This window comes from Bidens hawaiensis, unplaced genomic scaffold (assembly GCF_021521415.1).
Source record: "Bidens hawaiensis isolate Kalapana, Puna unplaced genomic scaffold, B.hawaiensis_p1.1 tig00008459_1, whole genome shotgun sequence".
Taxonomy (NCBI): domain Eukaryota; kingdom Viridiplantae; phylum Streptophyta; class Magnoliopsida; order Asterales; family Asteraceae; genus Bidens; species Bidens hawaiensis.
The window spans coordinates 129,608-156,927 of NW_027491600.1; the positions used below are offsets into that span (position 1 = coordinate 129,608).

General features: G+C 39.7%; 1 protein-coding gene across 1 annotated transcript; it reads left to right on the plus strand.

Annotated features, from left to right (window-relative positions):
• Positions 1 to 1,441: 1,441 nt before the first annotated feature.
• LOC143529054 (cysteine-rich receptor-like protein kinase 8) lies at positions 1,442 to 27,320 on the plus strand. The gene is made up of 7 exons (XM_077024935.1): positions 1,442 to 2,271; positions 17,169 to 17,291; positions 25,759 to 25,883; positions 25,978 to 26,188; positions 26,425 to 26,662; positions 26,771 to 26,921; positions 27,000 to 27,320. Exons 1-7 carry the CDS (start codon positions 1,491 to 1,493, stop codon positions 27,318 to 27,320), a joined length of 1,950 nt encoding a protein of 649 aa, XP_076881050.1. The 5' UTR covers positions 1,442 to 1,490.

Below are 27,320 nucleotides of genomic sequence, written 5' to 3' on the forward strand. Positions count from 1 at the left end.
TCGAAACCAAATCAGTGAATAATCACTTTGATTTAATTCTAATTTATGTACAATAACATCTGCAACTTCAGGATCAGGACCTCAAGTGAAGCATTCAACTGCTTCGGCCACTGCAATTTTAAAATCATCCACCGTTAAAAGCCAACTCACACACAAAATCAAAGAACGAGCACTAAAATAAACTGAATGATGAAATTAAACTCATAATGACGCTAGATAAAGACAAGTTCGTCGGTTTCAATTCGCGTCGGTTTCAATTCATGAAAAAAATTAGGTTAGATTGTTAATTATAATCAACATGGAAAAATATAGATAAACCATTGCTAAAATCAGTTAGGTCAAAAAGATAAACTGAGGCAATAATATCCTCTTCCATATGCTTTAATTAACTGAGGCACACATTAACTTTAACTTAACTGAGGCACAAATTGATGAACTAACAGATTCAATCGACTTTAAGCTCTAACCTCAATGAACTAACGATGCAATTAGCTTCTCATACGTATATATAAACCTAAATCGTACACAAACTAAAAAGATGAACTAACATAAAGCACAAATTTGTGGAACGAATAGACAAACCTTTCAGTTGGTGGAGAGAAATTGGAGCTGCGGAATGAAATTCATGCGAATCGGAGCTGTTGGGTAGTCTTATAGCACACGCGGAGAACTTGGATCGGAGTGAACCCTAGTGATAGTCTAATCAGAAAACGGAGAGATATGTGGAGCGAACCCTAATCTAATCGGGAATCGGAGCGATGTGTGGAGCAAACCGTCACGTAATGACTTAAGTCTAATCACTTAAGCTTCTTCTGGCCCACTATTTTTAGCAGTTTAGAGACACTATTTTGCCACTGCTAGAATGGTTTCAACTCAAACTTCTTATTGCTACTGTTAAGATGGTCACAAATAATTTTTTTATAACAAAAGAATAAAACTCTGACCGCCTAGCCATTAGTTGCAAAAACTCCGACCGCTTAGCCACCGGTTGCAAAAAACTCCGATCGCTTAGCCACCAGTTGCAAAAACTTCGACCGCTTAGCCACCATTTCAAGCAATTGGCATTTTCGGTAGCAAATTTGCTAAATCGGTTGATAAATTTGCTACCAATTTTTTTCGGTAGCAAATTTTGGTAGCAATTGCTCAATTTTCTAGTAGTGTTAGGTTTAAATATGAAAATGGTTGTATTTGAAGACAAAAGCGGATCATTGTTCTAGCATTAAAATCGGGTCATGAGTTATAACATAGCTAAACGGGTTCATGCTTTTTAAATAGTTTAAAAGAGAAAGATGATTATACAAAAAAACTATCCACATGTTATTTAGGTGACATGTGAAAGTAGTAGAATGATTTCATATAGAAAATTATGAGTAATTTAATGTAGTAACATTAAAAGATATATGCACAAGGACTCCATAAATTTGTGGTCTCTAAAATTCTATCTTCCCTTGTTAGGATATCTTTCTCCCCCACAAGAGCGTGAGAAGAAGATGAGAATGCTCACCAGAAAATCACTTCTATTATCATGTCTTATTTTCATCTACCTTATTACTTTTCTCATCAAAGCCGAACCTGATTACCCTTTACATGTTTGTCACAACGATAGCATTTACGATAGCAAGTACGATACAAATCTTGATGTCGCTTTGTCTTCTCTCTTGGTCTCCGATTCAGGCTATGGTTATTTCAACTCTTCTGCGGGTCAAGGTGCTGATAGAGCCAATGTGATCTGCCTTTGTCGTGGCGACGTGGAGAATAACATGTGTCAAAGTTGTTTTAAGGATGCTGTTTATCGGTTAAGAAGTGCTTGTCTTAACCAAACAGGAGGTGTTTTATATTATGAATTTTGTTTATTGAAGTACTCTAATGCCGAAATACTGGGAACTAATGACATGAAAAGAGATTTTTTCACTTCAGTTGACGAAAATACCTTCCCTGATAAAAAGCAATTCAATGAGATTCTCTATCCGTTTATGAACAAGTTGAGAGACAAAGCATCTGCTGGGAGTTCACTTCTGAAGTTTGCTATGGATAACACAGCTGGACTTGGTTCTGACACACTTTACGGCCTTCCGCAGTGTATTCCAACTTTAACGGAGGCGCAATGCAATGATTGTTTGGAATATGCAATTAATCAGATGTCATCGTGTTGTGACGGGAGAGTTGGTGTAGTGATTCTTATGGCACGTTGTAATATCAGGTATGAGCTTTATGAATTTTCCATCAACTCAGCAATTCTGCCGCCACCATCATCAGTTCGATCATCACCTGGTAAGTTTGCTGTGCAAGTGTATTTCCTTATGAACTGGCGTGATAACCATCATATATGTGATAAGAAGACTGACTTTTATTTAATATAAAATTGTTAATTCTAATTATTTTTAGTTTTATACAAAGAAATTAAAATTACTTTTAATCGTTTAAAACATTTCCCATTTGTAAGTTTTCAGTCAAAACAATAATTTGCTAACTTTTAGTATAATTATTTGTCGCAACAGTTAATTATAAGGATTTTGTTTGGATTTACTATTAATTATTTTTACTCTAATACGATAATAACAATTTTATGAGTCAAATAAAACTTCATTTGATTTATGGCATGTTAATGTCATTTTAAATAAATCCCTAATGATTAATAAGAAATTATCTAAGAGTAACAAACTAAACATCTATGTAATTTATATATGCTTTTATGAATTGAAAGATCCTGTTTGAATTATGACAAAAATAATTTGTTACCATTTGTCCAAAAGATGCAACGAAATTCCTACGCGAGTCACCCAATTTTAGTAATATTGATTTCGACCATTCAACTTTGAGCATCAATGAAGAAGCGTGTATCGACTTACTTGTATACGATCAACGTTCCTCGGGTACGAGTGTGCTATATCACCGATGGTTTTCCGAGATACGAGTTCTTCCACTTACAAAACGAACAGTACCGTGAGCTTACCCCTCAGAAAGGGACAGAGGGGTCCTCTTTGGGGTAAACCTCCGGTGTGAGAATCAGATATTGTAGGAGAGGATAATCAGGATGTGAAAATGAGTAAAGGACTTAGAATATATTTTCTTGCCTGCCCTCAACTGTGGAGGCGGCCTAGTATTTATAGTGCTAGGGTTTCCAATGATTTGGCTCAGACCCAATTAGGGCCTTTTTAGCCTCCCCCTATTGCTTCGCGCCACGTGTATTTAGGACATCTGGTGCTCTTTCATTGATTATTCTCTGACCAAGGTATTTCACCTGACCCATGTGCCATCACGTGGTAGCACATGGGCTTTGCTGAGTTGTCCACCTTTCATTGGCAGCTGTCAACCTCAGCACATTCTTTATTCCTTAAAAGATACCTTCTGGAAGGTTGTCTGATGAGCACAATCACGGTTGTCCTTATCCTGATTTGGATTAGATTATTGTCTCATTTATGCGCCTATCCTGGGGATGCGCGGGGTCTTCTCTTATTCTCACACTGAGTGTGCGCGCTGTGTGCATATGCGATATGCGCCACGCACAGGTGTTTCGTGCGCTTGCGCATAGGTTTCGGCTTTGTGTCTTCGTGACATCTTGATTTCAAGCTTCTTATCCGTACTTTATGGGTTGACCCGCCCCGCTCGATGTTGGGGCGGGTGCATACCCCTTCAAGCCCCCCAGTCTAATGTGTGTATTGTCTCGCGCGAGCGAGGTAAGGGAGATATTAAACTCAATGGTTCGCTTTCTTAATAGGGTTTGTCTTTTCTTTTTCATTTCTCATATGTGCGTTGCGCGAAATTCCATCCCTTTGGTTAAAACGAATCGTCAATGCACGTGGTTGGTTGGTGTTAACATGCATCAGAGATGGAGGCGTTATGTGTCAGACCTTTCGTGTGCTCGAGGTGCTACAGTGGCCTTTCACGTCTCCTCATACAGTGTCAGGAACACGTGTCGCGCTTATGTTGGCCTACGCCTGCGAGTGGGGGCGCGTGAGCGTATATCTGATTATTACTTGTTTCTCTTTCTCTCCCCTGGGCCTATAAAACCAAACCTTTTTGAACGGTTTTTTCTTCATCTCCATTGTCACTTTAGAGCTTTACTTGTCTTCTAACCCTTCGATTCAGAGCCTTTATCTTTGCTTCCGGATTCTGTGTTTAAACAATCGGATTGCTCTTATTCTGCAATCGCATGTCTCTTAACCCAGATACTACCGAGTCCCCCAGTAAAGGCCGTGTGAAGTCGATGGTTATCTCTAACTTGAAGAAGACCGGCAAGGGTATTCGGGTTGCCGAGGCTTCGTCGGAGGAGGGGGGAAAGAATAAAACGGCGAAAAGATGGGACGAGATCCCCTGCAAGTTGAAACAGCCTGAGCTTGATAGTCTCATTGCTTCTCAGGGTTTTCTCCCTGAGTATGGTTGTCTGCTCCCGGCAGCCGGGTAGACGGCTGTGGATCCTCCTGCCGGCTATATTTCTCTATATTCTCATTTTTTTACTCACTGTAACCCTCGTCTTCCGATGACAAGGTTTATAGGTGCGCTCCTTCAATTTTATGGGATTCACATATCCCAAGTTCACCCTTTTGGGTTGGTGCGCATGACTCATTTTGAGTTTATGTGCAAAGCTCAGCGCGAAGAGCCTACTCCTCGCCGCTTTCAATATTTCAATAAACCAAAGGTTCAAGATTCTTGGTTTTCGTTTACTCAGCGCAGTCAGAAGGTTAAATGCTGTACTGTCACTTTTAAGAGCCTTCATGACTGGACTGAGAAGTTTTTCTACGTCAAGGCTGGTGTGATTCCAATCCGCATGACTATGCACGAGATCACTTCTGCGCCCGCGGATGACAATGTCCTTAAGAACCCAACGGGCACATGGGTTAAGAAGTTATCTGCTGAACCATCCCCCGCCAAGAATATTTGCGAAGAAGCGCTGATGGGGGTTGGTATGAGCAAGAGGTGGACTGACAGCGAGACTGAGTCTGTCATCCGTGTTGATGGCTCAGGTGGGTTGTTTGTTCATTGCATTAATTCTGCGCGAGTATAATTCGTTTTGCTGATATCACTTGTCTTGTTTTATGCAGACAACAAGGAATACATCCACGCCGCCTATGACGAGCATACGGAGGGTGGATCTGCTGCACTGAACCCTGGGGAAACCGCCTTTCCTGATCGTTTTGACGATATGTTTATTCCTGTTGACTTAGAGTTTTGCCTTGACAGCGATGTGCCTGGTAAGCCTTTGTATTTGTGCTTAGGCCCTTAGAATACCAAATTTGGTTTTATCATTTCTGTTGCGCGTATTGTAGATGTGCTCGCTAATTATGAGTTAGAGCCTGTGGAAGAGGAAGGGGAGGAGGCAGAAGCTGAAGCGCAAAAACTCAAGCGCAAGGCTAAAGGCAAAACTGGCGCAGGGGCCAGTAAAAAACAGAAAAAAGATGATGCCTCTGTTGCCCAGAATCTTCCTCCTACTCAAGTGAAGGAACTTGAGAAAACCAAGGGTTTTACTTCCAAGTTTTCCTCGTCTTCTTTGCCTCAGGGTGTGGGCAATCCTCCAGTCCACACGAGGTATGGTGCTGCCACCTCATCTCTGCTGGCGGGGGACAAGGGAAGCGGTGCTGCGCCTGCTGTTTCGTTTTCTCCAACAGGTATACTTTGTTTATATTTTGTGGTTTTATGAGCATGATTCCGATAGAGTTATTAATGAAGCTTTGTTCACTCAAATGTTTGTAGAGCCGGCAACGTTGGTGGCTCAACCTCAGGCGCAGCAAGGTGCCAAGGCTATGCCGAAGGTTGTTTTGAAGTCCTCTGTTTTGCCCTCAAAAAGGGGGAAAATGGACTTCATGACGATGCTTAATTCGCGGACTGCGGTGCGCCAAGGTATTTATTTCGCTTTGATTGTCTGATTTTTTCCTTTAGTTCAAGTCATGAATCATTTATCCTTGTTGGTTTTTTCATAGGAATTATAGCTGGCACACAAGCTGTTGGTGGCACTGCTAGCGCTGGCGCCGTTAGTTCTGCTCCTGCTCCAACAAGTACTGAATCTCCCCTCATTGGGATCACTAAGGAGCAGGAGACTATTTTTCGCGCTGCTCTAACAGTGTCAAGACCTCCCTCACCTCCTCCTGCGCGCAGCCCTCCTCGTGAGACTATTTTTTATTCTTCCAAGTCGCAGGAGAAGAGACCTGTTATAGAGGATGATGAGGAGGTTAATTTTGAAAATTCTGATGGTGGCCGCGTAAGCCCTATAGTGCCACAAGATTTCGTGGCGCTGCCTTTTTCTCATGGGGCAGGCAGGAGCTCATCAGCTGGCGCTAATCTTTCTGCCGGTTCTCCTCAGGTATAAGTTTATTTTGCTCCGTTGTGCAGACTTCCAAATTAGTGTTTAGATAACTAAAACGTTTCTTTGCGTTGATTTGTGTTTGTAGGGAGCCGATCACATATACCGCCTGAGCTGGAGTATCACTGAAGAGAGCTCATTCCAATCATTGGGCGTATGTGAAGACTTTTAGGCTCACTCTGTTCCTCCAGCTGAAAGGAGGTTTCAAGAGGACCGCGCTCGCGTGGATTTGCTTAATGACCACCTTTTTGCTGGGTCTGCGTTTTTTGTTGCCTCCCAAGAGCTTCGCAATGATTATATAAAGGTACGTGATGCCCTTGCGGAGGCCAAGCAAGAGGCTAAGATTTCTGCTTGGAATCTTTCTGATGCCCGAGAGAAAGCTGAGAAACTCCAAGCAGAACTTAGCGAGAACCGGGCAAGTTCCAACGCTGCTTTTGTGAAGCGCGGGCTTGAGCTGCAAGCTGCGCGGGAGAAACTGCAAGTGGCAGAGGCAGATGCGGCCAAGTACGCGCGTCGAGCGCGTGACCTGGAGTTGGCAGTGGAGGCGCGTGACCAAACTATTGCGCAGGTTAATACTGAAAAATCTTTATTGGAGAGTGAGGTTGCGCTTCTGAAGAAAGAGCTCGATGCTGCGCGAGCGGAAAAGAATGAAGCCTTGGCGGCAGCAGCGTCTGACAAAGAAGAGCTAAAACAAGCCAAGGAAACTGTTGAGTTGTTAAACTCTCAAATCCCTGCTCTTGAGACGTCTGTTTCTTCCCTCGCGCAGGACCGTCAATGGCTGATTTCACAGGGTGTGACTCGTTGCGCTTATGCCATGAAATACTCAGACGAGTTTCAGACCCTTGTGATGGACTGTAATGCGGCGTCGCGCTTGGTGGGTCGGGCTGAGGGGTTTAAGGATGGTTATGAATATGGCATGCTAAAGAAGAATCCATCCGACTACCCTTATCAGCTCGACGCTGTCTGCGCTGACATGGCTGAGGTGGGGGAGAAGTACTTGAATACTCTAATTCCCATCCTTGAGCAGGTATTTTAACCTTAATGAGTTTACTTGACTTATTTTCATAATCTTTTGTACTTATACTGTTCCTTGTGACTTGCAGATAGCCGCGCTTGCTGACCAGCCCGATCTTGGCGCTTTAAAGAAATTACTTGATGAATGTGAAGGGACTGGTGGCAATGATGATGGGCGGGCAACGCTACCTCTGCTAGCGGCTCTGGCGTGGCCAAAGGACCTACTCCTGACGCTATCATGACATAAGACGACTATATTCAAGACGAACAGCTTGATTATGGTAAGTTTGGAGATGACGAGGAGCGGGCTGCGCCAGATGCTGAGGGAGGAAATAATGATGAGGAAGATGAAGAGGCTGATATTAACATAGAGACTTGAAAAGCCCTTCTTGTTTTTTTTTTTTTTTTTTTTTTTTTTTTTTTTGTGTTTGTAGTTTTTACCTCATCATTTGTAAATTTGTAAACTTCTATGTTTCGGAATGAAATTTTGTTTTTCCCTTATTCGCATCTTGCGCATTCCCAATTCATCCCTTTATACTGCATGCGTGTGCTTGTTGAATATAAGGTATGCTTACACATTGAAACTTGAACAAGGTTGTAAGGAAATTATTTTTACTTAATCCTTAACAGTTGTCATATTTCAAGTTAATTTGCGATATTCTGAATATGCTGACACGTGCCTTGGCATTTCATTATTCCTCTTTTGCGCGACGTTATCGTGCATTTATTATAGGGAATTATGAATGAGTTTTTTAGCCTTTACGTGTCAGTATGTGTTACTCTGCCTATATCCATTATAATCCCATGCGCGGCCCCGACCTGAGATCTTAACAACTATGCTTTGGCATGTGCTTTGCCTTGGTTGTGCTTAGGTATTTTTATGGTCCAGCTGCGCAATACGTAGGATGGATGCTATGAGTAATCTGAGCTAAGGCTCATATTATTGGGCTAAGGCCCTGACGTTTTAGAGTTAAAACTCGTAAACGCGTCTGAGCTTGAAGCTCGCGCATGTATGTTTTACTTCGTTTTATTTTTAGTTTGATGTCAATACAATGTTGTCATATTGCTCAAAATTAATAAAGGGAAGTGTGAAACATGTATGCAAAAGGTAATAGAACGCATATTAAGAAAGAAAATAGAGCGTATCATTATTCATAATGGCTTAAAAAGCCTTGATTACAAACTTGACAACTTTTACATGAAACATTTTCTAAGTTGTGCTGCGTTCCATGTGCGCGGGATCTTCTTTCCATTTAAATCTTTTAAAGCGTATGCGCCTTTTCCCAATTCTTCCGAGACTTGATAAGGTCCCTCCCAGTTGGGAGACATCTTTCCCGGGGGTATTGCGCGACTAGCTTCATTGTTCCGAAGGACAAAATCATTCTTCTTGAAGTGGCATTCTTTCACGCACTGATTGTAGTATTTTTCTAGCTTTTTCTTGTATTTGGCTTCACTGATGATAGCCGCCTCTCTGCGTCCCTCAAGTAAATTGAGATCCAACCTCCTTTCTTGCTCGTTATCCGTCTTACTCATCATGAGCACTCTATAGGATGGGCATCCAATCTCTGCTGGAATCATAGCCTCCGTTCCATAGGTTAGGCTGAACGGGGACTCGCCATTGCTGGTTTTGCTTAATGTCCTGTGCGCCCACAGGACATTAGGTAACTCCTCGACCCATGCATGGGACTCTCCCTCCAACCTTTTCTTCAGCCCATTCAGCAAGCTTTGGTTCACGCGTTCCACTTGGCCATTCCCTTGAGGGTGGTATACTGAAGTGAAGACCTGATTGATGCGCAATTCCTTGAACCAACTGGATATCTTCCTGTCAGTGAATTGTTTGCCATTGTCGCTCACGATTTCCATGGGCAGGCCAAAACGGCATACGATGTGGCTCCAAATAAATTGCTTCATTGCCTCGGCTATGATTTTTGCCAGTGGCTTGGCTTCAACCCATTTTGTGAAATAGTCTACTGCCACTACCAAAAACTTTACTCGCCCTGACGCTTGTGGTAAGGGACCCACAATATCGATTGCCCACTTGTGGAAAGGCCATGCAGAGGTCACCGGAATCAAGTTGTTCTTTGGCCGCATGGTATTTGGCGCATAGCTCTGACACGCTTTGCATTTTTGGATATCTTTTAACGCGTCCAAGTACATGCCTGGCCAATAGTAACCTGCGTTCATTGCCTTGGCGATCACCATGCGCGGGCCAGCATGTATTCCACAGATTCCTTCGTGTATCTCTCTGATCACATAGCTTGCTTCCTCAGCGTCTAGGCATTTCATGAGTGGTCCAAGATAAGAGCGTCGATATAACGTACCATCGAGCATTTCGTAGTTCTGCGACTTGTGTCTTATCTTCCTCGCCTGTGCGCGATCGTCTGGTACATTTCCCTCCTTCAAGAATTCCATTATTGGAGTTATCCATGATGAAGGTGTTGTATGAATTACAAGAACAGACTTCGCTCCCACCGACGGGTTGCTCATTACTTCCACTCTGACATCTTTGCCAAAATGATCGAAGCTGGTTGATGCCATCTTGCTTAGCGCGTCGGCAGACTTATTTTCACTGCGCGGAATGTGTATGATTATGAAAAAGTCAAATTGTTCGGTGAGTTTCTTCGCCTGCTCTAGATACAGAGGCATGGTGTTCTCCTTGGCATCATAAAGGCCATTGACTTGTGCTGCTACCAGGTATGAATCTACATGAGCCTCTAGCTTTTTAACTCCGAACTTGTGCGCGATGCGCAAACCAGCCAGCAGGGCTTCATACTCAGCTTCATTGTTGGTGCTCTTGAAATCCAACCTGATTGCGTAAGTATACTCATGATTTTCTGGATCCACCAGTTTGAGGCCTGCGCCGGACCCTTCGTTGTTTGAAGCTCCATCAGTGAATAATCTCCAAACGTTTTCTTCATTATTGGCTTGCGGAGGGTCTACTTCGCGCTGAGCCTCTTCGACTTTTCCTTCAGGGATTTCTGCGATGAAATTAGCTAAGACTTGTCCCTTGATTGCTGGACGAGGCTTATAGGTGATCGTGTGCTCCCCTAATTCCAGCGCCCATTTTGTCAGCCTTCCTGAGAGCGCGGGACGTCGCAAAACTTGCTGGATGTTGTAATCAGTCAGGACTTCAATAGGATGGCCATTGAAATATCTGTGAAGCTTGCGCGACGCATGCGTTAGTGATAAAACTAACTTTTCTATGATGGTGTAGCGCGTCTCAGGTTCTGTCAGCACCCGACTTACATAATAAATTAGTGTTTGGATTCCCTTGCGATCCACCAATAATACTGCGCCAATGGCGCGCTCTCCTGCTGACAGGTACAACGTTAAAGTTTCACCAGGTAGTGGAGCTGTGAGCACAGGCAGATTTATCAGACATTCTTTTATCTCACTGAAAGCTTGCTCGGCCTCATGCGTCCACTTGAATTGGCTTTTCTTTAAGCAATTTCTCAATGTGTTAATGAATGGGGTAGATTTGCTTGCATGGTTTGCTAGGAACCTGTTAATTGATACCAATTTACCATTCAACTTTTGAACTTCCTTCATGGTGGATGGTGAGGGCATGCCGAGGATAGCCTCCACCTTCTCTGGGTTCACCTTGAAACCATCCTTGGTGACCATTACGCCGAGAAATTTCCCTTCTTCCACGCCGAATGTGCATTTGCTCGGGTTGAGCTTCATGTTTACTTCCTTTAGGCGCCGAAGGGTTTCTTCGATGTCTTTGAGCATTTGTTTTTCCTCCCTGCTTTTAATCACCAAATCATCCACGTAGACTTCTAAGTTTTTTCCAATCTGCTCGTTGAAAATTGCATCCATGAGTCTTTGGTAAGTGGCTCCTGCATTCTTCAAACCAAAGGACATTTTTGTGTAACAGAAAACACCCTTGTCAGTTCTGAAAGCAGTCTTGTCTTCATCCCGTGGTGCCATTTGAATTTGGTGATAGCCCTTATAGGAAACATTTGAGCTTAAATGGCGCCACAAAGTCCACCTTCATGTCAATGTTTGGGAGGGGGGTAACAATCTTTTGGACACGCCTTGTTGAGGTCCTTGAAATCAATGCACATTCTCCATAACCCATTGCTCTTCTTTACCATCACGGGATTGGCTACCCATGTTTGATATCGTATTGGGCGAATGATATTCGCGCGCAGTAGATCTTCTACTTGCTCATTCATGGCCTCTGTCTTCTCGTCTCCCATGACTCTTTTCTTTTGAGCAATTGGCTCCACGGACTTGAATGTGTTGAGAGAGTGCTGCGCCAGGTCTCGCGGAACCCCAGTCATATCAGAATGTTGCCACGCGAAGACTGACATATACGTTGTGAGCAATATTTTCATTCTCACTCTTGTGTCATCTGATATCGTAGCTCCGATTGTGATTGTTTGTTCTGGGAATTTTGGGTTGAGAATCCATTCCTCTGGCGCGTTGTTTGCCACTGGAAGCTTCATTCTCCCCACTCGAGGTATACTTATTACTGCGCATAAATGATCTCGGTACACAAATGTTACTCCTGTTGGTGTTGGGAACCCCAACGCGCCATGCGCTGGTGACGGTATGGCGTTGAATTGGGCAATCGTTCCTCTACCCAAGATCATACTATGGCATGAAGTGGTGGGCAAGACCAGAAAGTTGACAATTTCAGCTCGCTTGTGCTTCTCATCCCCCATAGTTAGTTCGAATTGTATCTGACATAGGGGGTGAATAATTTCGTTTGAGACACCCGAGATTGATGCATTCACAACTTCGAGCCTTGCTTGGTCTGCTGGATCTAACTTCCTGAAACATTGCTCATACATGATGTCTGACTCACTACCGGTGTCCACCAGGACTCTTGACACCTCATAATGAGCGATGTGTGCAGTGATGACTAGAGGACTGCTGATAAACGTGCCTCCTCTGATTCTTGGAAAGATTACTTGCTGCTCGCGCCAATCCCCTTGGATTTGCGCACTTCTCTTCCTCGATCCTTGCCCTTGCCTTCTTCCTTCAGCTACACAGATTCTTTTGAATTTTTTACTGGCTGCCGTCCGGTTGTTCGTTCTCTGGCCTTGGATTTTTTACCATGTGAGCCAACTTGCCTGATTTCACATCTTTTTCAATCGCATCCTTCAAATGATGGCGTGCATCGGTGTTTGTCACTGTTCGGTGGTCCCTTATGGAGTAATGGCCTAGGGTTTTTAAACTGGACATTCTCTGTGCTTAACACTTGCGAAGGCGTTTTGGTGAGGGGAGTCCATATTCTTGGTAGAGGTCTGTTAGGCTCTCTGCCGCCTTCCTTCTTGTCACATTCTCCGCGATTAAGAATGTCTTTTTGTGGTTGGGGTGAACTCTGTTGCGCTTGCTTTTCTGCGGGAGAATAATTGGTTTGTTGCAACCTGGACCATACGGAGTTTTGTTTGCCCCTCCTTTCATTGTTGCGTGGTGCTTCTGTTTGATGCCCTTTATCTCTTGCTCTGTCTTGGGCAATTTGTTCTTCATTTCGCGCGAAGACTCCCGATGCTTCCATAAGCTTAGCCCAAGTGGTTGGCATGCCTTCTCTGCTCACGAGAGCTCTGCGGAGTTGATCACTGCACGCACCTTGTATAAAGGCCACGCGCAAGAGTTGTTCAGTGATGCCTCCAATTGCAAGAGATTCCTGATTGAAACGAGTTATGTAGTCTTCAATGGTTTCATCATTCCTGCGTACGCAGTGCATGATGTCATCGGGGTCGCGCGTGTGTCTGCGCTGCTGTACAAAGTGAGCCTGGAACTTTTCCAATAGCTATTCGAACCCATAGATTTGTCCTGTCGGCAAGCTTTCGAACCAGACACGGGCTGCACCCGTGAGGCAGCGAGCAAACATGTGACACCATGTTGGCATCGTCCAGCTTTCTAAGTTTCCAGTGTTATAAAAACCTTGTAAGAAATCATCTGGATCTGTTGTACCATCGTACTTGCCTAAACCACTTGGCATCTTGGTTTTGTGTTGAATGGGAGCCTTCGCAATGCGCTCAGCGAATTTTGAATGTTTTACCAAGATGGCTGGCCTATATGGTGTGGTTACGTCCACTTGCCCTTTCGCTTGTGGGTTGTATGGTGTGTATAAATCCATATCAGCTTTGGCTCCAGGTGCTACGTGCATGTGTGCGCGAAGCTGTGAACCTCCTGCATGAGTATCTCGCGTCTTCTTCATGCTGTGCACCTCTTCCTCATCACTAATATCAGCTTGTTCGGTGTGAACAGAATGACCGTCTTCCGGCGCGCGCGTCTTTTTTGTTGTTTCCTGAATGGTTTGTTTATCAAATGCGAGCCTTTGTGTTAAATCGGCTAACTTTTTGTGTTTTACCAACTCATTGTATTTGTCCATTAAACGCCGTTGTTCGTTTATGAGCCATTCTTTAGGGTCATTGGTTTCAACTTCCGGGCCCATTGGTCCGTTTTGTTTTGTACCAGTCAGATTTTGGAACGTGAGATCGTCTTGGGGAGTTTCAGTTTGACTATGAGGTGTTGTGTTGAAGGGATGGTTACTGGTGGTGCGCGCAGTGTCACGCGGCGCCCTCAGAACCTGATGTCCCTCATTAACATCCTCAAGCTCATTATCCTCCAGAACTTGATCGTTGTTTCGAACACCGGAAACCATGGTGAAGATTTTCAGAGAGAAAATTGATGAAATAGTGGTTTTGTTGCCGTTGTAACAGGTGATGGCGCCAATGAAGAAGCGTGTATCGACTTACTTGTATACGATCAACGTTCCTCGGGTACGAGTGTGCTATATCACCGATGGTTTTCCGAGATACGAGTTCTTCCACCTACAAAACGAACAGTACCGTGAGCTTACCCCTCAGAAAGGGACAGAGGGGTCCTCTTTGGGGTAACCCTCCGGTGTGAGAATAAGATATTGTAGGAGAGGATAATCAGGATGTGAAAATGAGTAAAGGACTTAGAATATATTTTCTTGCCTGCCCCCGACTGTGGAGGCGGCCTAGTATTTATAGTGCTAGGGTTTCCAATGATTTGGCTCAGACCCAATTAGGGCCTTTTTAACCTCCCCTATTGCTTCGCGCCATGTGTATTTAGGACACCTGGTGCTCTTTCATTGATTATTCTCTGACCAAGGTATTTCACCTGACCCATGTGCCATCACGAGGTAGCACATGGGCTTTGCTGAGTTGTCCACCTTTCATTGGCAGCTGTCAACCTCAGCACATTCTTTATTCCTTAAAAGATACATTCTGGAAGGTTGTCTGATGAGCACAATCACGGTTGTCCTTATCCTGATTTGGATTAGATTATTGTCTCATTTATGCGGCTATCCTGCGGATGCGCGGGGTCTTCTCTTATTCTCACACTGAGTGTGCGCGCTGTGTGCATATGCGATATGCGCCACGCACAGGTGTTTCGTGCGCTTGCGCATAGGTTTCGGCTTTGTGTCTTCGTGACATCTTGATTTCAAGCTTCTTATCCGTACTTTATGGGTTGACCCGCCCCGCTCGATGTTGGGGCGGGTGCATACCCCTTCAATCAATATCGCATTCATCTTAACGTTATATATTTGGACACGATTTGGTTCGTTGTGAAGCTCTCACATAGTTTAATAAAACCTCAAAAATATATATACCGTACATCTAAATACAATTATTTAAGTCCAATGTTAGGTAAAACCAATGTTGCAAAAATCCCAACTAGTCACCGATTAATCCCCGATTAATCGCTAGTCCCTAGTCCCCACTTTACTGATTAATTTTGGGCTAGTTGGCCAATTAATCGGTCAATGGTCAAATCCGGCCAAAATTTGCGGTTTCTGGCAAGATTTAGACCAAAATCAACGGTTTCCAGCTAGATACCGACTAAAATCGGCGGTTCCGCGCGATATTTCAGCAAAAAACAGCGAATTCAAACGAGATTCCAGCCAAAATATGATTGTTTATGTAAAAAATTGAAATTTACATATAAAAATGTGTGTGTATATATAAAACTAAAAATTATACATTAAAGTCCGATCCGATTAATCCGATTGATCTCGATTAATCGCAAATCCCCACCCCACCGCCCGACTAGCGAGTAACGATTTTTACAACACTGGGTAAAACTCATTATCCAATTTTGATAAAAACTCATTTTTTGCAATTTTCCGGCGAAACATGATACTGGTTTCTTTTCTTCTAATCGGAACCCGCTAAAAGATGCACCAGTTATATCATCATTGATGCTCCGCCACTTTTGCTGTTTGGCTATGCGCGCTCTCCTCGTCTCCGCCACTGGTCTTTGCTGCGGAGAGAAACCAACCCGGGTCAAGCTTCTTATTTTTCTTTGGGTCAGAGTTCCCTGTTCTTGGGTTATTGAGTTATTAGTTTAGATATTAGTTCGTTCCAAATTAGAGTCTTTGGATTAGCTGTACAGTGACGGATCCGTGTTTTTCCATCGGTGGGGGCAAAATCGAGTTTGTTTAAATGGGGTTTTGAGCATGTTAAACGGGTCGGTAAAAACTAATCAAATGGATTTGTTTTGCTGTAAAGGTTTCATTCCATTCAATATTGTGCACATATACAGTAACTAATCAGGAGATATACACGGAAACTATCTCAGTATAATTAATAATACAAAATATACATAACAAATATGCTTGGCTAAGACCATTATCCCAAGGATTGTCCTCTTTATATCAAGCATAATAAATGAGTCAAATGGGTTCGTTAAGACGAGTCAAAAGTTTCGTAAATGATGATTGATTTTAACTGACGCTGCATGTAATTTGTCCATGCACCTGAAACAAACTTTGAATGTAGGTGACTTGCAATTCTCTATACTAGCAAATCTGGAAATCTGGTTTTATTAATAACATTTTCGCTAGTGATTATGTTTGTATATCCAACACAATAGTTATATGTATTAGATATCCAGAATTTTGTATGTTAATAAGAGTGTGAGTTAGTGTAACTGTCAGTTAGGTAAGGGACACTATGGGTATGTTTGGCAAAACTAGCCGTTGATTGTTGGCCGGAAGCTGTTAGCTGGTGGCTGGAAACAGCTGGAGTTTTAATAAAACCAGATGAGTGCCTGTGCAGTGCATTGTTTTAATCTGAAGCATATTCTGACCTGATCCCTTTCGACTCAAAAGCGTACCAACACGAAACGAACTAAATTAGCCCGTTTTGCATGGAATCATTCCGACCATAATTTGGTCTTACACATGACCCGAGCTTGCCTGACTCGACTTGTTATCGATCCTAACTAGTAATCACATAATATATATTAAGTTTTAAAGTTAAAGATGTACAACAATACCATACTCAAATTAAAGAGACTAAAATGCTCTTTGTTATGACGTATTTTAAAAAAATATATATATATTAACGTGTGAAAAAGTTATGGTCTTTTAAAAAGTCATGGAGTAGTTAATAATAAGGGTTATATGTGTAATTATTATATAAATTAACAAAATGTATTGAAAGTTCATGTACTAAAATTGTAAAATTTTAAATACTAGAAGTTTGTAGCTTTTTTATAAATGCTACTAGCTTTTAGCTTTAAGTTTTTCCATATAATCTAAAAACTTCAAACTACTCTAACCAAATAAGACTTTTCATTAAATAAAAGTATTTTCTTAAAAACTTCTAAAAGCTTTTGCTAAACATAGCCTACGATCTTTGAATTTAAAGGTTAGTATCCCCACGCCGTAAGTAAACCCGCCCATGTAGTGGTAGCAAGGTGTACATTTCAAGTGGTCAGAATTCAAATTTAAAAAAAAAATCACCTAAAATAGTTAAGTTTTTTAGTATTTGTTACTATAGTGCGATTCTTCTTGTAATGAGCTTGTAAATACATTTTCCATTTACATATTATTGCCTTATACTTTGGCTGTTTTCTTTTTCAGGCAAAAAGCTTAGTCGAAGGCGGATCGAACCATATGTCATTATTCCGACTCTAAGTACAATAGTGATTGCATTCCTTTGGATCTTCATGGTATTTAAGAGGAAAAGAACTCCGGTCAAAGAAGGTAAGATCAAGTTTTTACGAGTAACTTAATAAGTTAATACATATCTCATATTGTCACAAAACTTTGATATGATAGTAGGAGCATCCACAACAAAAAACTTACGCAAACATCACTTCAACGGTAAATTATATTCTAAACTTTTCTAAAAAATTTCACTTTCTCCTGTTATAACGAAGTTCCACAATTAATTTATATTTAACTAAATTACTCGTTTTAACAACATTATTTTTATATTTCATGTGTTTAATATTATAATATAAAATTTAATAAACATTTGAAAAATAATAAATAATAAATGTTATTAAAATAAACATTATAAGAACACTAAAATAAAATTAAACATAGCATAAAAGTTTGTAAAAGTGAACCTATTTTCTAATAGACTATAAATGTTCAACTAAATCCTTCTCAAGCGCGTCATGGAATGCTTTGCTATGTAAATCCATGAACATTCGTAAGTGTTCTAGATCAACTGGCGCTCCATGAGTTGTCCTTCATCTTCTGCATTCATGTTGTGCAATATAATACATGCATACATGCATGATATCAGTTATTATTTTTTTGCTCCAACCTCTTGTTGGCTCTTTGTATGATGTGTCATCGAGCTTGGAGGACGCCAACCGCCTTTTCAATATCTTTTCTTGCGGACTCACGACGTGTTTTGAATTCTTGCTTCTTTGGGTGTTGTGGATAATAGAAGTTTTTACAAGTGTGACCCCATTCTGGATAATTTCCATATGTCAGATAGTATCCCTTGTCATTATACATGTCCATTCACGGTAAAAAAAAGTGCAATTACATCTAACACTTCAATTGGTGACTGATTAATAACACTGATGTCATTGTTCGGTCTTGCAACTCCAAATAGGCATCTTTTTTAGAGAACTGCTGAAAATTTTTGGAACGAGATCTTGTAGCACTTACCAATGAGGCCCTATCGATTAGTATTACACAGAAGAAATCAATTATAGATACTAATACAATTAGATCCGCTCTTCATAGACAACTTTGGGATTTGCGATCCCAGGTAAGATCGGTCCAGGATCATGGGATTCTTTTCTATCAGATAGGAAGGGATGTAGCACAAATTTACTTCTAAGTAATTGCTCCATAGATCCTATATCTATCTATATGAAAAAGAAATCATGTAACGAAGTGGATTCTTATTTGTACAATTGGTACTTCGAACTTGGAACGAGCATGAAGAAATTAACGATACTTCTTTATCTTTTGAGTTGTTCTGTCGGATCGGTCACTCAACATCTTTGGTCTCTACCCGGACCCGATGAAAAAAATGGGATGCCAAATCCAAAGGTCGTGTGAGGCAACCGCCTCAAGCATTAATGTGAGATGACATTGGTCACCTGGTGCATATTGCCTTTCCAAGAAACTGGCCAGCTTTTCCAAGCCCAATGCATAAAAGCATTGATTCCCAGCATGCCGGGAAACCTACGTCGGGTTGAATGTGCTTCCAATAACCATAGAATGTCACTATCTTTAGCTCTTCTAAGATATTCTATAGAACATTATTCAATAACATACCTGCAAAAGTTTTGTGGGAACTTGTTTCTAGTACTTGCTCGAAATACGTATGTTTTCATCGGTTTCATCAACTGCCGTGCCGTACAACTGACAGATGGAGCAAGTGCTGTTTGGATGAGGGAAAAACCCTTTCTACTAGTAACATCCGATGATCAAAGTATAAATACTTTGCTGATAAATTTGTTGGAAGTAATTTCGGACTCTTAGTGGGTGAACTTGAGAGACCATTGTTGACAAGCTGGTCATAGTTGGTTATGTTTCCTAATTGTATTGTAATTATAATAGGTAATGTCTTTGCTAGTAAGTTAGGTTAGTCTATATAAACCAAGTTATGGTTAAACATTATAGATTGTGATGTGTGAGGTGCAACCGATTTAGGGGTCATCTAGAAGACACACACGAGATGCAACCGAGTTAGGGTTCATCTAGATGCAACTGAGTTAGGGTTCATCAAGAGTCAAACTGATTTAGCGTTTGAGAGTTTGTAATCAGTTTTTTGAGTTAGATTTTCTGATTAATATAAACAAGAGTTAGTTGTTTAATTCGTGTTTGATTATCGATCTGGGACTTTAATTGATATCAGAGCCAAGTTCAAGAAATCGATAATCGACTAAGCTCGCCACCACTGTGTGAGTTAGACACAATCGCTGACGGGAAGAAGACCGTTGTTGCGCCGCATACGAGATCAAGCCAAGCCGGGAATAAATTGTGACTTACGACCAAGTTCATAGGGTTGGCTAGACAAATTTTGGAAATGGTTGGCTAGTCAAATTTTGACTTTGCTAAATGCAAAGAAGATGAAAAAAATCACTCTCAAAAGTAAATCTTAATGTTGGCATGCCTCGACCAATCTCATGAAGAAGTCATAAGTAACTATTAACAACATCCATAATGATGGCAACATGTGTTGAAGTGTACAATGAATTGTGCCATGAAATATTGTTAGGAAATCTAGTAAGTGGACTAAAAATTGTTAATTACATATCACGGCCATTGAAGACGTACTTAACAAGTTAGCTACCTTTTGTTTTTTCAAACATCAATAGTTTGAGTGCGCTTCATTATGTCTTGACGTAAAATAAATGTCAGTAATTGTACTTAAACAGGTAGAGGAAAATTTATTTTGTTTCGAATACATTAACTATGGCACCAGACAGAGACATTTTCAAGTAACTCTATTAACAAAACTCTGTCACCTCAGTTATGACACACTCATGCATTCACGTGATGTTATGTAATCACACACGCGAGTCTGTCAATAAACGTTGGTGGTCTAGTAAAATAACAAGTTATGGATAAATAATAACAAGAGATATGTTAATATGAATTATGTGCTATGTGTTCATGTGTGAACCTTACATGCTATACTTGTTGCATAGTGTAATGTGACACATGCCTACACATATTATTGTTTCATGTCATGATACATGTCTACATGTTTATGCATATTTCATTGTATAAAAAATATTTAACATAAGTATTAAAGAATAGTTATTAGTGTATCATTTAGTATGCTATTCATGTAGGTGTTTATTATCAAGTTATGATTACACCTATGATCATATTTAAAATCAAGAAAGGTTTCATGATCTTTGGTTTATCCCTTATTTCTTCTTCTCTTTTGAAATCCCCTCCCCTCTCCCCTTTTGCATTCGGTTTTGGAGCAAGGAACACGCACATACATTTTACTTTGATTAGATCAAGATCAATGCTTAGTAGATCTAGATTGGCTGATTTCTTGCGATAATAGATATTTGTATTTTATGATGTAGTTTTTCATGTTCTTGAAATTGGGATTAGGGCAATCAAGTATCCAAATGGTTATAAATGATTGTAAGTAATCATATTAAAATTGAAAGATTGATCATGTTGGTTTTAGATTTGTTATTAGTTTGATGTTGTCATGGATTAAATGATGTTATCATATGGACTATTATGTATCATAATTGTAACCAACATGAAATCAATCATACCGAAGTTTCCATAGCGCCCAGTCGATCACAATCAAGAGGTGGTTTTCTGGTTAGTGAGCATCGCCTTTGAGACCGCTTAATCAAATAGTTCGCTTTTATCCTTCCAGCTTCGAATATCAGCTCGTCTTCTTCGAAAGAATCGGATGAAGAAAACACATTTCATTCCATTTTTGGTTGATGATTTAGAGTAAGGGTATACAAATATGTTTATAAAACAGAGAGCAACGGAAAATTTTGTGAAGATTTTGGGAGAAAAGATGTTTATAAAACAGAGAGCAACGGAAAAATTTGTGAAGATTTTGGGAGAAAAGTGGGTGAAGATTGAGTAGTAATTGGTATTTTATAGAAGGGTGCTGCTAAACATATCCCCTTACACTATTTTTACTAAATATACACCCCCCTTAACTTATTAGATAAATTACTATTACAATTTAACATTATTTATATACATATTAGTCCCTACAAAATATTTTTCACTTAATAATCTTCACTACATATATAAAATTAAAAACTATCAAGTATTACTATTAATTTACCTTTTTAGTATTAATATTGTAAATATTTATAATATATATTTTTTAATTTTAATACTATATATATTTATAATATCCTTATTTTACCTCTTTATCTTTTACAAAATAAACCCGAAACTCAAAAACCTAAAACCCTAAACCCTAAACTCTAAACCCTAAACCCGAAAACCTAAACCCTAAACCCGAAAACCCAAACCCTAAACCTGAACCCTAAACCCTAAACTCGAAATCATAAAAAAAATGCAACCTGTAAAAAAAATATGAAATCCTTGTTTTTGTGCTAATTTGGTAATTATATAATTTCAAGGGGTAATATTAAAGTTGGTTTTCGGGGGGGGGGGGGTATGGCAAGCAACCAGGGGGTACATTTAGTTGACACAATACCCAACATCTCAACGATTCAAAAGACTTGTGAGGCTGATTCAGCACTCATGGTGACCTACTAGCACCCCTACTCACTTGTGGTCGTTACGGCATTCGCTACCACGATGGTAGCACGTGGAGGGCCTAGCGCCCCAATGATCAATTAATTAGGCGGTTCAATATGGGAGGGGTTGGGGCGCCTTTAGGCTTGAACACCGCCAAGGGGCGCAAAGAAAGGGGCGTCCGGGGCGGGGCTCATGAAGACCGGCGCTATGTGGGGGCGGGAGGACTCCTCCTTTTTCAATGGTAATATGATTGTTCTATATATAATAAAAAATCTCTAAAACTATATATATATATATATATATATATATATATATATATATATATATATATATATATATATATATAGCAAGGTCATATAGAGCAATGTTATAATAAGAAGTAGATTTTTTATAAAAAGTGTAGGAAATGTGTTTTCACCATTAGATCTAATAGAACACACCGCACAATAAACACAGTTTTCATATCCACCGTCAGATCAACATATCTAATGCACCAGATTACTTCTTACACTTCTTAGACACACTGCACTTCTTATTTTAACCTCACCCTATATATATATATATATATATATATATATATATATATATATATATATATAGGTATTGGATCATTTCAGAAGTTTTTTTACAGCGAGAAGTGCGAGAAGTGAATGTGTAACTCCATTAATCCCTAATTTCACTCTCTTTCTTATGTGTAGGTGCGTTGTGTAAGTGCATATGTATGTGTGTAGGTACGTATGTTTGTATATGTGTACGTATGTTTGTATATGTGTATGTAGTATAAAATTTCTCCAAAATTAAGTCTTCCGACTCATCTTCGACACCTGACTATTACCCTGATCCCGACGTTATTTCGGATTCAGATTAAGGGGATGACACGTTATTTAGTGCGATTTGAGAGGCTTCCCAACTCTTAGTCGAGCATTGCGAAAGCTCACAAACACAAACAAGACGACCTTATCTTTAATGGGGTCGTATAGGTGCTCATGACCGGCTGAATATAAGATAATTTTTCGTCGAACCCGATTTTTTTATTCAGAACAATTTAGGCGCTGTTTTCGGATAAGTCGCCAACTATTTTAATGAATTGTTGGTGATTTAGAAGGCGATTATGCATTTTTCGACAACGGGAGGACGCGAGAGGTAAACCAAGATTTTCTCTTATGCAAAAACGCACTGCGACAATCATCAACTAGCGTATGGGACTACGGGCGACGCCATGAAAGAGTATTTACACATGTCGGAGATAGTGTGTCGTGAAACCCTTCACACGTTCTGCAAATGTGAGTATTATTATCATTTTAATTATTTATTTCTAAACCTTCTTATTTTGAGTGTGAATTTTATAAATTTTGTTAAAATTATTAATATTAAGTATTCCTTAACTATATGGTAAAAAGTATATGAGGAGGCTGACTCAAAGTGACTTACAAAAAATATACGAGGTTCATTAAAATAGACACGGTTTTCCCGGGATGCTTGGTTGCCTCGATTGCGCACACTGGCATTAGAAAGCCTGTCCAGTTTCTTGGTAAGGTCAATATCACCGGGGTGATCTTGATGACCCAACAATTATGCTTGAGGCAGTTACATTATTTGATCTTTGGATAAGACATGCGTTTTTTGGGATACCCGATGCAAACAATGATGTAGTTATGATACAGTCGTCCCCTAATTTTTGACCACGTCATAGAGGAAGTTGCACCCACCACCTCATTTTCCACGAATGATGTCAACTACAATTACGAGTATTATCTAGTCGACGGTATTTATCTGGAGTGCGCCACGTTGGTTCTTAGCTTTACGTGCCCGACTGAAAATAAACGTCAATACTTCAAAAAAAAACACGAGTCGGCCAGATAGGACATCGAAAGGGCATTCATGGTATTAAAGAAATGTTGGTCTATCATTAAACAACCGACTCGTTTTCACCAAATGGATAAGTTAAGAAACATAATGTACACTTGTATTATCTTGCATAATATGATATTGGAGGACTCGGGTAGAGCAATTTGTCAATGCGAGAACAATGATGAGCCAGAGCCGATCTCAACACTAAACGATGATGAGAAACTTGCTAATATAATAAGTACATGAAGAAGAGAAACGAATCACAGTCTTCGATCGGATTTGGTTGAACATCTTTGAAGGAACAAGCAAAATTATGCCGCCGACTAAAAATAGTTGTAACTATTTTTTAGTTTTTATTTATATGTTTTAAATTAAATTTGGTTTTATATTATTATTGTATTTTATTTTAGTCATGTGTTGGTTTTATGAAAAAAAAAGTTTAAACCCCCTTGGGCTTATATTTTGGGGCTTTAAAGTCCCAGTCTTCATGCGATACTATGGAGGGGCTTTAAAACCCTTCATTATAGTAAACTAGTTTTTATTTCTTGTATACGGAGTTGTTTTATATTATTTGTTTATAATATTTATTTATTTATTTTTATTTTTTAATTGTATGAATGTTAATAATATATTTATGGTTTAATAATAAATTGTTTCACAAATAAATGAGATATTATAACTCGGTTTAAAAGCTATATGGGTTTGACGAGACCCAAGACCCGTTTATTTTTTTTACTATAAAATTAGTTTTTTAATATAAATAATATATATCTTTTTTTAATAGATCAGATATTAATTTTTAGTATATCCTTACTTTATAGGATTTTTAAATCAAATATTTGGTGAGATTGGTTTTTAATTTAATGAGATGTTATAGCCCGTATAAGAAATATATGGGTTTGATAAGACTCATACCCATAAATTAGGATCAAATGCATGAGAAGCCTCCATTTAACAATTAAGCAAATCTGATGACTCCAAAAAAAGAGAAGCGAATATATCGCGACATGTAAGATTTTTATTTTTTCGTTTATATAAATTATAGATTGCCTTACTACAATGCATGATATAAAAGGCCTCACTCTTTATTTGTTTATACCTAGCCACCTCGGCATATTAGATTCTTTGATATACTTAGTTTTTTTTTTCTCAATTTTTGCTTCTTCTTTGAGGAATCCTGACAACTAGACTAACATCATGCATAGTGATATGAGGAGAATGGAGGAGAAGTGTGTTACGTGGTGTTCAGTCATCAAGAAGATGGATTATAGTTTAGGGTGTAATGGTGTGGGAGAGATTGGGGGAGATGTGTCACAACTTTAGTGATTATGTTAATAAAAAAATTAATAAAATCAGGTGGCCCCTCCACATTTCAACGAGAAATATTTCTTGTTTCCCCCAATCTTGATGACTTCTCTAGGGGGGGGGGGGGTCGAGTTGTTCCCCCCAATTCTCTCTCCCATTCTCGGCCCCAATATTGACCACTACGGGTGGTCTAAAACCGGAATGGTGGAGGAGGTTGTTTTTTTAACGGCCAACAAACATAGAATGCATAGGTACTCCGTACGGGGTGACTTAATGGCAAAAGGTCACCGCCAGCTCCCAACCCAGCCGTACGGAGCCCTTAAGCACCTCCAAGTAATCTCCAGTTCCGGGGAAAATCCACTCGCACAAAGGCCCACTGGTGGAAAAACTCGGCCGCTCAGTCTTTCTTCATTAAGCCACTCATGTCCCCTCAAAGTGTTGTAAGTGAGGTTTGAACTTGAGTCTTTATTAAGAAATCAATGCTCTCTACCACTACATCACATTAGGTGGAGGAGGTTGCACTTCGTTAAAAGTCGTGAAGGTTTTAATTGTATTTAAATTTTTAGTGCATAGAAAGTTGTATCTTATTATTATTATTATTATTATTCACAAGCAGTTCCCAAAGGTTAGTAGAGTTTTTGCCCTTGCCAATAAGAAAAAAAAAACAAATAATTGTTGTTTTTGTACCATTGTATTTTTCTACGTAACAAAGTATAAGCATTGGTTAAATCAAACTGTTTCATCGATCAATGCATCCCCAAATTGGTAAAGGATTGGTAGAGGAAATATGTGAACATGTTCTTACTCGATACATTCATTGTTTCTTCTACAATAGATAATAATGTGGACATAAGCACAATCGAGTCACTTCAATACAACTTTCGAACAATCAAAGCAGCTACAAATGACTTTTCTGAGAGCAATAAACTTGGAGAAGGTGGATTTGGATCAGTGTACAGGGTAATATGTAAAATACAATTGTTTTCTTAGATTACTTTGAATATTTGATATGTAAAATGAAAGCCTAAAATTTATATGAAACTTGAAACATTAGGGCAATCTTCTAAATGGACAAGAAATAGCGGTGAAGAGGCTGTCAAATGATTCCAAACAAGGTGAAACTGAATTCAAGAACGAGGTCATGCTTGTTGCAAAGCTGCAGCATCGTAATTTGGTTAGGTTCCTTGGTTTTAGCTTAGAAGGAACCGAAAGGCTTCTTGTATACGAGTTGATGCCAAATGCAAGCCTTGATAATTTTATATTTGGTAATGCCTTATCAATATGTTAGTAAATTGTACACCACCAGAACCAACATTAACCAAACGTCTAACATGACCGCACATGTTATATATGTACACTTGTGTAATATGTTTTTTTTATAATAAACCATGATGGATATTGGTGGTGTACAAATTTGTCTGAAACTACTATTGTTTACTATCATTTTACAATATAATTTTTAAGATATATTTTTAATAATATTTTTTCATGTTTGTTATAGATCCAAACAAGGATGCATTGTTTGATTGGAATACACGCAGCAGAATCATAAAAGGGGTTGATGGTGGTCTTCTTTACCTTCATGAAGACTCACGTTTGAGAATAATTCATCGTGATTTGAAAGCTAGTAATGTTTTGCTTGATGAAGAAATGAACCCAAAAATTGCAGATTTTGGCATGGCAAGATTGTTTAACCACCAAGAAACACAAGGATGCACTAAACGAATTGTTGGAACATAGTAAGTACACCGTCTTTGAAGGGATATCATATCTTCATCTTTGCCTTCTATAAAAATGTCAAACATTCATTGAATCCTAACTCTCTTTCTCTCAATACCACTTTATAGTGGTTATATGCCTCCGGAATATATCATGCATGGTCAATTTTCAGTGAAATCGGATGTTTTCAGCTTTGGGGTTCTAATGCTTGAAATAATAACGGGCCAAAAGAACCAATGTTTTAAGATTAAGGAGAGATCAGAATTCCTTCTTAGCTATGTAAGTATTATACCAAGTGATAGTATACGTACATGTTAGTTTCATCATAGCATTAATAATTTTACTTCTCTCTTATAGGCATGGAAAAGTTGGAGAGATGAAACCGCCTCAGGTATGATAGATCCTGTATTAATCGTTGAATCTAGCTCATTACAAGAAATCATGAGAGCCATCCACATTGCATTACTATGTGTTCAAAATAATGTTGATGAGAGACCGACCATGGCTTCCGTTCTTCATATGCTTAATAGCCCGTCTCTCCCTCTCCAACTACCATATGAGCCGGCTTTTTTCATTACCAGTTCTTCAACAATAGCAAGTGGCTCCGACCACTACAATCAAAGATCTTGCCACTCTTCAGGCAAAGATGCTTCAATATCCACAATTGTTGCACGATAG